This window comes from Corvus hawaiiensis, chromosome 7, assembly GCF_020740725.1.
Source record: "Corvus hawaiiensis isolate bCorHaw1 chromosome 7, bCorHaw1.pri.cur, whole genome shotgun sequence".
In the NCBI taxonomy this organism is placed as follows: domain Eukaryota; kingdom Metazoa; phylum Chordata; class Aves; order Passeriformes; family Corvidae; genus Corvus; species Corvus hawaiiensis.
Genome location: NC_063219.1, coordinates 24034748 through 24047993, shown reverse-complemented (window position 1 = coordinate 24047993; position 13246 = coordinate 24034748). Strand labels below are relative to the sequence as shown.

Here is a 13246-nt window from a genome sequence, read left to right as displayed (position 1 = left end):
CAAGGAGATTCGGATATAAAAGGGCAGAAAACAATAGAAGGTAAGAAAAGAAATAAATCCCCACCTAAGCAGAGAAAAACCCACACAATCAGGTGTGAAAGTGCCATTGCCAATAACAGACACCATCAAGAGACAGAATCAACGGTGAAATAAAGTTACATATATTTAGTTGCCCTAAAGAAGCATTTCCTTTCACAAGCAGGTAAGCATCAGACTAGACTAAGTTTGATGCTCGTCTTGCCCTGGTGTTTCTGCTGTTCTTAACAGAGGAAAATGAAGCCCAAATGAAGGTCCCCAGAACAATGTGTTGTTTGTTTCCACTGCAACCTCACAAAGTTCTACAAGTCTATCAAATAAGTAAATTCTAAATACCCGCTCTATTTGACACATCATTGTTCTACAGCAGAATACTTTAAACAAATAAGACACACACCAGTGATTTCCTAAACAATTATAGTTCAGCATACAACATGGCTTTTATGAGGACACATGAACAAAAAGGTATTATTATAAATTATATTATTATATATTTGTACGTTTTTGTAATTGCCAGCTTTTTTTTTGCAACAGGCCCTAGAGCTGATATATCCTTATACTACATCATAAATTCAAAAAAAGACATTTTTTAAATGTTGCAACTATATTTTTGTTTTGAAGAGCTTGTAAGACTTCAAAATACTTACTAGATATTTTTAAGCCAATGCATCTTAGTGCACAGGTTTAGTCTTGAAATTGGTATAGAGTTTTACTGTTAAAAATCAATTTACATTAACAGTAATAAAAGTTACTAAGTTTAAACTCCTAGAAATAAACTAACTCAAACTGCCACAAATCTAGTTATCTTGAATTTGTTTAAAGCAATCTCTCACCAGCATTCAATTACTTCAGCTGCAGTTTAAAACTACGTTGTGAGTCAATGCACACAGCTGCAACTACACTGCCTTAACTGCAGTCTCTTGAGGGAAACAGCTAAAGCTGTGCTAATCACGGTAACCAGCCCTTACAGCACATGATTTTTTTGTTGTGTGTATGTTTCCTAAGTTGCTGGGTTAGGAGGCTTGTGCTTATCCAGCCCATGGTTCCTCTCCTCGTTTCTCCTCTATTTCTAACTTATCCCTTCCCTTTCCTGTTGCATCAGGAAGCTGCAAATACAGTGGCTTCTGCAGGGCTGTTATAATTACCACAGTACACTGCAATTCTGAAACGTATGCAAAATAACTCACAATTACTTCAACACAGCTCGAGAACTTTCAAATGTGCTTCTGTTGGCTTTCTAGAAAACTTCTGACCAACACTTCTTCCAAGATCAAAACCTCTCCATGCACCTCTTCACTAGGACTACAGATTTATAAGCCTTCACACTGTCTCCCAAGTAAGGTGTTTTAAAACAACTGGTTGTAGAAAAGGAGAAAAGCATTCATAAGAAGCTGGAAACAGATCCACGAGGGAAAACCGCTAGGGGTTCCTAGTCTCCGTTGACTTCTTTTGTCACATGCCATCTTGTGCAACCACAACTTTAAAAGGGGGGAAAAAATGCAGACCAAAAGAGATATAATGTCAAATGATCATTATTTTTATTTACTTGGTTGCAGCACTGTGCGGATGTTTTAGGAGCCATCTCAAGCTCTCAGGAAAGGATTTTCCCCTCCCTTCCTTCCTTCCCCTCTCCTCCCTGCCAGCAGTTACAGTTTAAAGGATCTAACCCTTCTGAAATGTGTTAACTCAAGCAATTTTTTTAACAGTTGGAAGTTTCAGGGGGAAAAAATGAACCCAAAACAAAACAGCAGATGTTCAATACACAGACTTCTATCTTCCCTTCCATGTGAAACTAAACGGCAAAGACACATACTTTAAACAATAACATTTCCAAAGACATAAAAATATATGGTTCACCCTGTTAGAAATACTAAACAAAAACTTCAAATTGCCAAATACTGATAAGACAATCATATCACTTTTTTCAATCTGTAACATCATGCCTGAACAAGATAAGGTGTTTCCTTTTATTTCTTTCATTCACGTTTTGGTGCAAGTATAGAAACCCACTCACTGAGTAGTCTTGCTCCCTTGAGAAGAAAGCAGAACTTCATAAACTATCTTATAGATGGACTTTAAAAATTAGTTGGTAATTAATGCAGGAGTTCGGCTTTGTGAAACCCAGGCAGACCGTTTAACATTGTATACAATGTAAAGGGAAATAGAGTCTGTCACCTCAAGACAGTGATACAAAATTACAATTCTTATAGTTCTGAGAGAAAGAAACAAAAAGAAACTAAGCCCATTTATTTCTGTAACCAAAGACGTCTGTTCAATCTTAGGCACCTCAGCCTCCCCCTGCCGCAGCATCACCCATCCACGCAGGAGGTGTCGTGTCAAATCCCTCTGGGCACAGACTGCTCCATGGAGCTGCATGTTTTGAGTTATGACCATGCCCAGGTCTTGCAAGTTTAATGAGGTTCCTTCTCACACACACAGACACCACACACAGCGCCAACTGGGAAGTAATAAAGTAGGATTACAGGTGTAGCTTCTTGATAGGTTAAACCTATAGATAGAGTGAAGGGCTAATCTACATTTTTAACCTGAGATTGGCAAAAACTTTATTCATTTAACCATCATTAGAAACCCACCTTAACCTTCAATTTTTAAAAACCCCAACCTTCGACACAACACTTGATATTAACAGAGCTGCATGAAAAGATTGATCAAAAGTTTGTCTGTCTCTCCATACACAGGCCAAACATCAAATCAGTGTTAAATTCCTCACATGCAGCTACACCCAGTTAATCTTCTTGAAAGCATGAAACTATGTAAATCTCCTTATGCTGTCGAGATAAACATTACACTCATCAAAATGTAACAAGAACCACTGTTACTGGGCAAAGCTGTTAAAAGGCATAGACACCGGGCTGAGCACCCAGGCTGTGCTGGTAGGACCCTGCACTCACCTCCCTCCCAGGCCTCCAGAGCTGCTTCTGGCTTCCTCTTCGAGAAACCTGAGAGCAGAGGAACCTCCCCACACAAAGTGATTTAAAATCCCTAATCAAATAGCTGGAGTAGCTCTGTAGATTCAAGGAGCAGATGGCAGGATAAAGCCTAATTTTCCATTTACGATAATTTTACAGAGTGTAGAAATATTTACTTCAGAGGAGCGCCTCCCAATTTACATGAGAATAACAAAAGTGGGAGGAGGGACAGAGAATCATCTTGTTCTCAACAAACCAAGAGCTAAAAAAGCCTGTATTAAGCAGTAGAGTGTATGTCATTTTGTTTCCTTTTCATTATGGATGCACACGTGCATTCTTTGCACAGCTCAAGTAACCTTGATAGTAAAAATATTAGCTTACACCTACCTTTTTCAGACAGGATGTATGGCTATGAGCGTTGTGATAGGTTATTACTGCAGATACTGTGTAGCTTTCATTCTTTAACAAGACCTACATCTGCATTTCATATTATTTCTCAGATGAGCTGTCACTCATTTAAGCAACATCTCAATTTTAAGCCTGGTAGGAGTATTTTTAATATGCCTGTCTGCCCATAACGCAGGAAATCCTTTTGAGCAGAGACCACATTTTAGTATTCTTATAAGTACTCTGAAAGAGACAAGATGATCAGGCGCCACCGAATCAAATCTGACCTGAAATTGAGAATGCTGACTGGCTCCTACATGCCTGAGTTGCACGTAGATAGAGTATAGATACAACAGGTAACAAACATAATACTATTAGCACAGATTCGTTTATAAAACAAAACGTAGTTATTTGGGAAAACAAAAAGAGAGTATGGGTAAAGATCTGAACCTACTCTACCTATATGGCATTTTGTGAATGTTTGAAATTAAGGTAGAAAACCACATTATAATACAATGCCTTAAAAATAAATCAGGAGAGTGTCACCTTGCCTTTTTTCAGTTAATCACTCATTTTTTCAACTTATAGAGTCTGCTATAGCCTCTTAAAAATGAAACAGGATAGTATTAAACATGAACTGTTCTTTTATTATTCTCGTACGTATGAAAATAGCAACACACACATATAAGCTACTCAAAATATTTTAATTTCTCTTTTAAGTTACTTAAAATTTTTTCAGCTTCACATACCACACACTGTTAGCATAGGAAATCCAGTTACTCATTTGAGGGACATTAGTTGACAACTTTTCCTGCACTAACAGTCACTAGGGTCTCAGGCTAAAGCACAGCTACAATGCAATTGTCTGAATATGGGTTACACCGAGCATACAGAGACTTAATCTGAACTTTTAATTACCAAGGGTTGAAAAATTAGGCTTGCAGTGCTCTTCAGCACTGTTTGACATCAGCTCACCCCTGCAGGTGAAGGCTGAGTGAAAGGGAGATCAGAAAGCCAATCGCTAATCGACATTAGTCTACATGAATGAAGTTAATAGGAGTTTTCCATGGACTTAACTGGAGAAAAGCACAGATCCTGGCTCCTTATGTAGGAAGTGTTTGAGCAGAGAATAGCTACACACTAACAAAAGAAACCTTTGGTACCCAGGGTCTTAAGCCCACATAATACCCCTGTATTCATTTCTTTCTCTCCCTATTGGGAAAAAAGGGTCTGTTTGTTTTTCTGATTCAGTCGGCCCTTTTAGCTCTTTGAATCTAAGGAGTGCACTGTGAAAAGAAGAGCATCTTATCAGCCTGCTCCAGACCAGCAGGCAAACTCACATCCGCACACAAAACACAGCCCTGCCAGCACGAGGCCTGGCCCCGTTGCCCTCGGCTCCTGCCAACACCCCGCCCCGCACCCGACACACTGCACAGCCACCCAAGGGGCCTTCCTTGATTAATGGTCCTCGCAGGGAGAGCACGAAATAGTATCGGATGAACTGCTTCATTTATAAAGTATGCAGGAGCACCAAACAAGATGATCAGCATGGGCGTATCCAGGACATTTATTAACAATAAACCAAAACCAGCACACACAATAAGCATGTTTTGTTACGTATGGACTTGAACATTTTGAGTACAAGATGCAAAGATAACTCCATGCACTGCTGGGCAGCATCTGCAGAGCACTGCTGAGATAACACATCAGTGATTCTTATCAAAAAGATATTTCTATAAAATAACAGGGAGAAAGGAAATAGCAATTTTTTCTTAAGCTTTAAGAAAATATGAGACCCTAACTTTCACTGTCATGCAGGTTAGCCACACAGATCATGTGTCATCCCAACAATGCACCAAGGGTTCAAAATTTCCAAGCCTATGTCCTCATTATTTATATGAAACCCTTCACTGTGTGCAGCAGTGATATCTGATTTCCTATTTCCACCCTTAATGCATTCTGACCCCGAGCAAAATAGAACAAACTTCCCCATTATTGCTGACTGAACCCGTCAAATTACTTGTTTCAGCTACTAAGTGCAGCAGACACGGAAGGATTTTTTTCTCACCTGGAAAGAAGCCTGCCATAGTATTTTTGGCATGCTTTGTCAAGCCGGGAGCTTGTCAGTGACCTCTACTCTATTTACCCTCTGGCACACACACAGAGCATGCTTTCCCACTAACTTAAAAAGTAAGTATTTTTCTTTTTTTATTTAATCAAAGAGTCAATGAAAAATAATACCCTAAGCAGTAAATAATGTAAGGTTAATACCAACATTGCGTCTTGTGTGTATAAAAATGCAGCCAAAGACAAACGGTCCAGCAAGGTTGTAACACAACTATTTCAAATATTTTATTTCCAGCAACTAAACAAACAAACAAAGAAATACCTCTTTCAGTACAGCTCCATAGATGCGAGTGTTCCGAGCTTATCAGAGCGATCTCTCTGCCCATAAAATGTCACAGGGTCCCCCTGTGCCCTCCCCGGGGAAAGCTGGGGCGCGCCCGAGGGGCGGCGGAGGTTTTCTGGAGGGTTATTTGAAAGAAAAAACGCGCCCAGATCCCCTCGCTTATTTTACGCCGAGTGAAAAACATCCAGCCCCAAGTTTCGCTGTTGCGACACCGGGTCCTTTCTAACATGTTGCCGAGCCCGCCAGGGCCGGCACCCGCCCGGCCCCAGCGGCCGCCCCGCACCGCCCCGCACGCCCCGCGAAGGTGACCCGGCGGCGGCCGCCCCGGCACTCGCCAAGGTCACGGCGCGGCTTTTACGAAAGGGTAAAAAAAAAAAAAAAACAAAAAACAAAAAACCAAAAAAACCCACCACCTAATTAAAAAGGAGAAGAGAGTTTCTTTCTGCAAATCCCAGCTCTCGAGAAGCGAGAAGGCTGCAAGCTGCAACTCAGGCCAGTCGCCACCCCTCTCCCCACTCCTCCCCCAGCACCTCGGGGCTGCGGGGGGGAACGTGGGGGAGCCACAAATCCACACAACCCCTCCCTTACCTGCTTCCTATAGGGGGTCCGACTGCCGCCCGCCGCGCTGCTGTTGCTGCTAGGGAAGATCATCGCCCCGCCTGATCCCCCGCTCCCCCTCAGGATGGGGAGCAACTTTGGCGGCCGCCGGGCTGCGGCGCGGCGGGGCTGCAGGGCGCTCTCCGCCTCCGTGCCTTCTCCGCCGGCTGCGGCTCCTCGAACCCTCCGCTCGGCCCCCGCCCCGCCCGGCCCCGCTCCGCGCCGACCCTATCCCGCGGCGGCCGCCCAGGCTGCCATCCACGGGCCCCCGCTGACCGCCGCCGGCTGCCCCAGCCCAGCCCGGCCCGGCCCCACCTCCCGCCGGCCTCAACCACCGCCCAGCAGAGGGAGGGAGCGGGCGCGGAAGCGCCGAGCCGCGGCGGGGAAGCGCGGAGCGGGCGCGGTGCTCGCGCCCCGCCCCGTCCTGCGCGGGGAGGGGGGCGCGGAGCGGAGTGCGGCGCCAGGGGAGGCGCGGAGCGGGGCGGCGGGCGCGGACTCCCCCGCGCCGCGCAATGGTTGCGCCTGAGAGGGGGGCGGCGGGCCCGCGTGCCGCGCATTCCGCCGCGGGGCGCGCCCAGCGGGGTCCCGACCCCCGAGCGGCTGGAGCGGGACATCCCGCGGCGCCCCGGCTGGAGCGGGGACAGCCGCGTTTGGTGCGCTCCCCAACTGCGGGGCTGACCGCTCCGAGGCGATAAACACTGCGGGCTTTAACTCTCTTAAGTTTTTCTTGACTAGGGATGAGGAGGGGGGAGGAACATCCGGTCACAGCCCTCTCCAGTGCCTCAAGGCAGCATTTGGGAAGCAAGGGGAAATTCTTAGTTTCTTCACGAAATTTAGGCCTAGGAAATGTTAGAGTTCTTAGGCCATAAGACTGGGACACGCAGAGACAAGGAGTTCCCAACTTCACTCGCTAGTAGTCTGCACTATTTACATTACTATATTTACATTACCCACTGATGTTGACAATCTAGTTTCTAAGAAAGTCCAGAGCTATAGCTCAGTCAGGCCACTGACTGATCAGTGACACTGCAGAAGAACTTCTGTCACAGACATGCATCATCAGGCACCTTTTGGTTTCTCTTCCTCTTTCTGACAATACAGTGGCCCCAACCCTGTACACCCCAACATGTCCACAGGAAACAGCTGGGAAGAAACAGAAAATTGTCAGGTACTTCATTACTGTAAGGCCAAATAACATCTGACAATGCTAGTATTTACAAAACCACATTACCTTCAATTACTTCCCCAGAAATAATCTCTAAGTATTTTGGTATCCTAATATATTGCTACCACGGATCAGAGCCCATCTGAATAGAGTACAATAGGAAAGCAACAACGCTTGGCAGAACTACATTCTGCATAACTTTTCTTTTTCTCCCTCTTTCAAGTCCTAAAATGGATCTCATTCAGTTTGGCCTTGATTTGATAACACAAGTTTAAGGTCTGCTAGTACTGGATGAAAAGCACTGCAGCCACATGGTGATCGCTGGCACTGGAAAACATTTGATGGAAATAAATTGTACTGACAGACTTTGTGTCAGATCAGGTACTGTCTGTCTGTACTAGCCTAACTTCACGCTGGGTCACGGAAGATTTGTATTCCCACTGCTGGCATGAAGGTAGCACATTAATGCTAGGATAAATTCAGATTCCCTGGTCTGGTTAAAGCCTCATGCCTGCTTTACAACAACATCAGTTGGCATCAATACTGAAAGAGCAACAGTTCAGCAACTGATTCTGGGTGAAACCTTTTTTTTTTTTTTTTTTTCTCTGATCAGGTTAATTTTCTTCCAGATCATTTCCTTTGTTGGGTTCAGCATGTGGCTGTGCTGCTGCTTGTGCCAGCGTAATGGAGGAGGTAGCAGTGAGCAAAAATAGGCAGGGGCAACAGGGTGGATACTAGTGCTTGTTTTGGCAGCAGTATCAGATTATATTGGCTTAATACATTCATGTACCTGTGGCTTAATTTGACAGAAGTGTAGCTATGTGCTCATGCCTTCCTGAGATGTACCTCACACAGCAGTCAATCTGTGCTCTGGTCTTACTTATTTCAGCCCCTTGGTCACAGATGTCACAATCAGACTCAGTGCCGAAGCACCCTCTTAAAGCAGTACAAACTGCAACAGTGACAGGCTACTTCTCCTGCTCAGATCTCTATTCCCAAATGAAAAACAAGAAAAATATTTTCTGGACAGTGTTGCAGTCACTCCAAAGGGGTGACAAAGCTTATGTCTGCTCCACCTACGGTACGGGAGGGCTTTGTTAGCTGGAGATGCGTTTAGTGACCACACCTTCCCCTCGCAGGGAAAAGCTTTTCAAAAGCCATCAATCATCCCTTGCTTCCTTTCCTCTCCTCTTCCTGCCCCATCCCCCAGGGAAGAGGCTGGAGGGATGTAAACACTATATGCTCGATTGGGTCTCAGTCACTGTCATACCAGGGGAGGCTCTCAAGAATATTCCAAAGCAGTATCTGAAACGCTGCCGTCTTGCCCTCTCTGCTGTCTCATGTCCCAAGGCTTCCCGCGATTTGGACACAGTTTCCCTCTCTTAGATTCAGTATGTGGCACGTTTCTCTCTCTTACCAGTACTTTCTTTCCTAACATATTAGGAAAACACGCAACAACGAATATAATCCTGTAGACATCTACTAGATCACAATCTAACAGTATCGGATTATTTATTTTTGTTAAGGAAAAACTCATTACAGAATTTTCTGGGAAGAAAACTTGATGTAATTTCCTAAGTGTTAATGTGCCTATCAACATTGTTAATGTGCCTATCAACATTATTTGTTCTTTTTAAAAGGCTTGAGTACTCTGTCTCCATTTTTGTCTCAAACAGGGAAATAGCTGGCTTCCAATAGGTTAGACAAGGTTTTCAAGAATACAGAGCCAGACTCCTTACAGCAGTGTGTCTGGAGAGAAAGGGACAGCAAAGCTAAATCGAAACAAGAGAGTTTCTGACTGGACACCAGGACAGCCAGGCATTGCTCTGAGAGGTTGTGCACTCTCCATTCTTGAGCATTTTCAAGACCAGAATTCATACAGCCCAAAGCAACCTGACCTGATCTTTTTGCTGATGCTGCTTTGGGCTGGAGGTTGGACTAGAGATCCCCTGAGGTCCCTTCCAATCTGAACCTATGCTCATATGAAAAAGCTGCTTTGTTCTTACTCCAGAACATAGGCAAAATTATTTCTGTGTAAAACCCAGTATTTGAGATTATGTTGATAAAGCTCAAGATAATTGCCTGGACTTTTCAGTACTTGTGCAGTGATATATCGGTTCAAGTACTGCCAACAATTCTACATATTTTCTGAGATGCAAGAAGCATGCCTTGTTTGAAAAGAACAGTGCCAGTCTTACTGACTTAGCAATGCCAAAACTGAGATGCCTAATCTATAAAATATATACAAATATGATCATAAGAATAATATTTTCAAGTACTTTGTTATTAACTGCACGCAACAGGTGTGAACAGACTTGCAGGTAGCAAGGCATTTGCTGCTTGCAGTTACAAATGAGCAATTCATTTTGATCCTGAGGGAAAAAGGTGACCACAGGGTCTAAGAGTGCCTCTATAAATCATTCAGAGCTTCTTTAAATTACCCAGAGTTGCTTATTCAGAAAAAAAAAGGATAACTTATGAGCACCTCTGGTGCATTTTGGAAATACAATGTAGCAATTTACATGTTCTGTTTTGTTTGCTTGCTTGTAGGTTTGCAGAGAGATGGTGTAAATACAGAAAGAAAGACTTGTCTGGAAACCTGGAGACAACTGAAAGTACTCAAGAATCTTTCCAGTAGACTGCAAAACTAAGTCATTATTTTAAAAACAGTTCTGCGCATTTAAGCTGCTACTTTACCATTTCTGTTCTAAATCAAATTCATGGCTTCCTTTACTTATCTCAAAATTCAACCAAAGTAGCTATTTCCCCTCAGGGCATTTAGTGCCTCTGTAGGACAGATGGTCTCTCAGCCGTCGATCTGCTCTAAATGGGAAACTTACAGTCTATTGCAAACCCCTGTGAGTCCTGACTGGATCTCCTGAATTTCCTTACAACTCTGCTCTCCTGATCACTTCAGGGTCGTCTGAAGACCCACTACTGGAAAAGTGACTGTGGATACCTCATTTCCCCACCCTGAGGGTACCTACAAGATTTTCATCACAATGCTCCGTTCCCTGAGCATCCATCCTCTCATCACACCTGGTCATATCCAGAAAGACAGAAACCAGAGGAGGCAGAAAGCTGAGCCACAACAATGCAAAAATACTTTAAAATACCCTGTGCAAGCCAAGGAAACAGTATGCAGGGCTGAACTATGAAAGATATCAAGCATTTCCTGTAATGTGTTAATAAAGGGATATGTGAAGCTGAGTATCATACAGAAGCAGATTTTTAATTTTAGCCTTAAATTCATCTATTAGAACTGAAAGTATCAAAAGAATTTCCAACAGCCAAAGAACAGAGTAAACTCCATTGCATGGGAAGCTCCTTTAGAAATAAGTTATCTCACAATTAATTGTTTTTACTTAAGTATTCCAATACGCAGGTAATGAAAAAAATCTGTATCTTGCTAAGTGAGGATGAGGAGGAGAGGTCAGTAAAAATGGGACATAGTAATGATGTGAACATGCCGAACACTTTATATATAAAATCTTCTTTAATTTTTTTTTAATCAGAAAAAGAAGATTATTATGAAACTGCAGAAGTATATGATCTGCTAAGAGGGAGGTATTGCATACACAATGAGAAGCTGTTGTTTAAGAATGCAGTATGCAAAATAATCACATGAATATATTCAACAGTAAGAAAAGGATCTTCATGATGATCTGAAGAGGGAAAACAAATAATCTTTTCCAGCTGTACCATTTCAAATACTGGTACTAAAGTACCAAATTACTTATACTCTACAGTAGAATGTGAAAAAAATGCCGTATTATCACTCATTATAAAATACATGTGCACAACCACTATAATAGATTTTTTTTATCTGAACACCACATCAGCTCATTCTCTCTGGGAGCCCTCCAACCTGTCTCTGATTTTTTCATCACCTCTACTGCAGAGGTTTTTCCCTTATATACAACAGCTCGCTGTGAAAAAAGAGCAGTCCTCTGTTCCTGCAGTGCTCACAGAATGCGTCTACTATGGCCACTGGGGCTGCACCTCCAATGACATGCTTTGACTCCTATTCATTTTGGCTTGCTGTTCATTCCTTCCATGCTTCCTTAAATGTTCTTGGAAAGATTCTTAGTATAAATTGCACAATTATACATAATTGTTGCCATTCCTTCACTGATGACTGGTGTTAAGAACATGAACATAGTGAGCAACACAATCTCTTGTTAATGCCATGCCATGCCAGCATTTTATATTATGGAAAACACTATATATTACTTGAAAGCCACGACAAGATACTTCCTTATAGAAGCATTTCCACTGTCAAACAAATCCCCTTCCTAAATATACCCTGTATATTCTGGGAAGCACAAGTATGAAACATAATTACTGTAAAGGATTACTACGTAAAAGAAATTTAAGGTGGCTGCTCATAATCAGTAATTAAAACACAGGTCAAAATCCAATCCTCATTTGTGGAATGAACTGAAATGACTCTTAAAGATCTCATTTCTGCCATTAGTCTGATAATATTGCCAGACACTTGTTTGAAACTATAAAGCAGTCAAAGTGTGTAAACAGATGCCGAATATATTGTAGAATAAAATAATAAAGTCTATCCAAAATGACAAAGCATATTGCTTTTTCTGCTTTGTTATTAACTATGTAGAAAGTTCATCAACATTATATTGAACCATATTTATTTTTTAACAGAGACTACTAAGAATAGCTTGCTCTTTTGACATGCTTTTTTGACTGTGTATTTTTACATTTTTTGCAGAATAAATTTATGGAAGAGAAGAAGAAAGCAAAAGTATTAGCAAAGTATTTTCTAGGAAACAATGATTCCATGCAGCTATTTGATTTTTATATATTTGCATATTTACGTTTTAATACAGATACTAATAAAAGAAGCAAAATCTGGAAATACACAAACATTTTTTCTAAAACTTCAGTTTGTGGGGTCCTAAAGCAGAGTTATATATTCTGGTTTTTAAACAGAAAAGAGGCTCTTCCTAGCCACAATATGTTCAGTTTTGGTGTGCTGGGTTTCCTTGGATGACATTATCCATCATATTGACCAGGTTGGAATGGTTACTATTTTATCAGAATTTTAGAAATAAGAAAGAAAAGAAATTATAAGATTCCTACAATTAAAATATGTTTAAAGATTGAGAACAGTTAATGACAATGAAAAGATAAATCACTGCACAATGGTTAGAGTGGAAGATCTGACCACAAATCGGCCAGACATAAATTTTATTCCTTTGTGTGTTGTTTTCTTGGTATTTAAGGCAAAGAAATAGCTTCAGATTTGTCAGTGCACTGCTGTTATAGAAAAAAAAAGAATTCAGCCTCTTGCCTGGTCTTTAAACATCTATAAATAGGGACATACATTCTGAAGCCTTGAACAAAACAGGCACTACTTGCATTGTAAGCAGATTTGGTTGTAATGCAATGAGGAGCAGGCAGGAATCATAACACACATGGAAAAAAAGGAAGAAGACAGAGAAAGTTATGTGTGATATGATACATCAAAAAGGTGGAGTTGTCATCACTCGTGCAAAATCAGGCTTATACACTCAAGCATGGGCTTGAAGAATACCTGAGGAAAAGCCAGAGTAGGTCCTGTTCTGCAAAGCTCTGCTGCAGACAGCAGGCACACTGGCAGCAGCAATGAGCCAGACTGGGGACTGTGTACAGTAGGTGTATACATGTGGGTACCTTGGAACAAAACCACAAAACACCACTCTTTCCAAACAATGT

At 42.1% G+C, this 13246-nt stretch overlaps 1 protein-coding gene across 4 annotated transcripts in view; it reads right to left on the bottom strand.

Moving 5' to 3' along the window:
* RBMS1 (RNA binding motif single stranded interacting protein 1) overlaps positions 1–13246 on the bottom strand; it is a 157670-nt gene that overhangs the window by 91019 nt on the left and 53405 nt on the right. The window contains exon 1 of one of the 4 annotated variants that reach the window (XM_048310383.1): positions 6352–6605. The exons of the other annotated variants lie outside the window; for them this stretch is intronic. Within the exon in view, the coding sequence (XP_048166340.1) occupies positions 6352–6414 (63 nt within the window). The 5' untranslated portion in view covers positions 6415–6605. Of the gene's footprint in view, positions 1–6351; positions 6606–13246 lie in introns of those variants that run through there. 4 annotated transcript variants of the gene reach the window in all.